This window comes from Belonocnema kinseyi, chromosome 8 (assembly GCF_010883055.1).
Source record: "Belonocnema kinseyi isolate 2016_QV_RU_SX_M_011 chromosome 8, B_treatae_v1, whole genome shotgun sequence".
NCBI classification, from domain to species: domain Eukaryota; kingdom Metazoa; phylum Arthropoda; class Insecta; order Hymenoptera; family Cynipidae; genus Belonocnema; species Belonocnema kinseyi.
This window is the reverse complement of record NC_046664.1, coordinates 59,486,295-59,488,376: the sequence shown is the minus strand read 5'-3', so window position 1 is coordinate 59,488,376 and position 2,082 is coordinate 59,486,295. Positions and strand designations below refer to the sequence as shown.

Genomic DNA, 2,082 nt, shown 5'->3' with positions numbered 1-2,082 from the left:
TGATGAGCAAATGCATAACTTGACCATTTATATAGACAAAAAGTAACCGTTATTCTTTCTAATTGCCTTTAAATTATATTAGCGGTGATTTTTACTAATTCAGACTTGCATTCCAAATTATTTGTTAATTTTACAAACAAATTCTATAAAAAAATTCATAGTGTTGAAATTTATGGGAGCAAGTAATATTTTTTCATTGTTAACACCTTCAAATTAAATAAGGGATCGTATTTCGTTATAAATAATTGTAATTTGATATTATTTGCTTATACTATAAACATATTTTACAAACAAATGCATAGTTTGTCAATTTATTGACAGAAAGTAATCCTTTATCTTTCAGATCAACTTCAAATGATATAAATGATTATGCTTGGTGGTTAGAACAAATAATATCGAATAGCAACTACTTATAATCATAACTTAATACCACCACTTATATAATTTTAAAGCGTTAATAATGAAAAACAATTAATTTCTGCTTATAAATTGCCAAACTATGCATTTGTTCATAAAATGTGTGTGTAAATAAACAAATGGTATTGAATGACAAGTTTGCATCAATAAAAATCACCACTTATATAATTTAAAGACAATTAAAAAGAAAAATAGTTTCTTTTTGTTTAAAATTCACAAACCATGCCTTTATTTATAAAATTTGTTTGTAAAATAAAAAAATAATATCGATAAATAATTCTTCTTTACTAAACATTTTAAAGGCGATTAGAGTGAAAAACGATTAATTTCTTTCTATAAATGAATAAACTATGAGTTTGATAATAAAATTTGTTTATGAAACTACCTCTAATATCGAATAACAAATCTTTAGTACTGTGTATTACTACTAATATAATCTAAAGGTACTATGAAAGAAAAAAGATTGCTTTCGGTCAATAAGTGTCTAAACTCTGCAGTTGTTTATAAAATATACAAAATTATATCAGACAACAAATTTTTTTGATCAAATATGATCGTGTTGATAAAATCAAGCAATTTCAACTTTCAAATATACTTTGCAAGCAAAATTTCCACGATGTTGATATTTTGTTGATATAACTTGTTTATAATAATTATATCCGATATCCGTTTAACTATTTACATTATTTAGGTACTTTGATATTTATTTTTATGGAGAATGGGATGAAATAAGTTATTTATTTAAAGATAAAAAATAATAATTAAAAAATTTCCCATTTTTGCTGTTTGTTTATTTATATCAAAAATAGATAATAATAAAAATTGAAAAATCTAATCTATGGACGCTCTTATAAACTTATTGCTAATTACTTGAAAAATTTCTTTTATTTGGAAAATAAGTTAAGAATTCTAGGGAGGTTTGTCAATCAGTCTTTCGGCGCACTTCAAAAAATACCAACAAAGTTTTTCTGATATAAACTAGATAGAAAATTTTTATTTCAAATTTGTAAACCCAAAAAACTACTTCTAATTCAACGACATAGCTTAAAATATTATCCGACTTGAAATTTATTTGCAGCTACAATTCTTCCACATTCCTGTCACATAGTCATTTTTCCTTAATTGCCATTTTGAGTCACTACGAGTCAAATGATAAATAATTAATTCTTTTAGGATTTTGAAAAGGTTAAAAATTTCTTTTTAAAAATAAAATAAAATTCTATTCCCCTTTGAATGCTGTCTGCAGGTCAGAAAGAAAACGACTTCAGATTCAAAAGTCACAAGATTTAATCAAAGTTTAACTTAATCAAAATTTAATCAAAACCAAAATTTCAAAGAAATTTAATCTACCTATGTTTTTTATTTATTTAAAGATTTTAAAAAGAAACTAGGAATATCCTGATTTAATTACAGGTATAAGGTTGCATTGTGCAGAAGTAACAGTATCAGGATTTCTGAATAATATAAAATCCTAAGATTTAATGCTCATAGTAATAAATTTTTATTTAACAATACATAGTTTCTTTATAATAATAAAAGCCAATAATAAAATTGTAGAAATATTAAAAGTCGTCATAAATTTTATCCTTTGGTTCTCTTTTCGTCCTCTTTTTTCCCGATTATGAATTCTGCTTCTTGGCTCTGAAAAGAAGCAATAGTTAATTT

At 24.0% G+C, this 2,082-nt stretch overlaps 1 protein-coding gene across 1 annotated transcript in view; it reads right to left on the bottom strand.

Moving 5' to 3' along the window:
* Positions 1 to 1,894: 1,894 nt before the first annotated feature.
* Positions 1,895 to 2,082, bottom strand: part of LOC117178824 — an 8,474-nt gene continuing 8,286 nt past the window's right edge. The window contains exon 3 of the mRNA XM_033370318.1: positions 1,895 to 2,058. Within this exon, the coding sequence (XP_033226209.1) occupies positions 2,037 to 2,058 (22 nt within the window). The 3' untranslated portion in view covers positions 1,895 to 2,036. The remainder of the gene's footprint in view (positions 2,059 to 2,082) is intronic.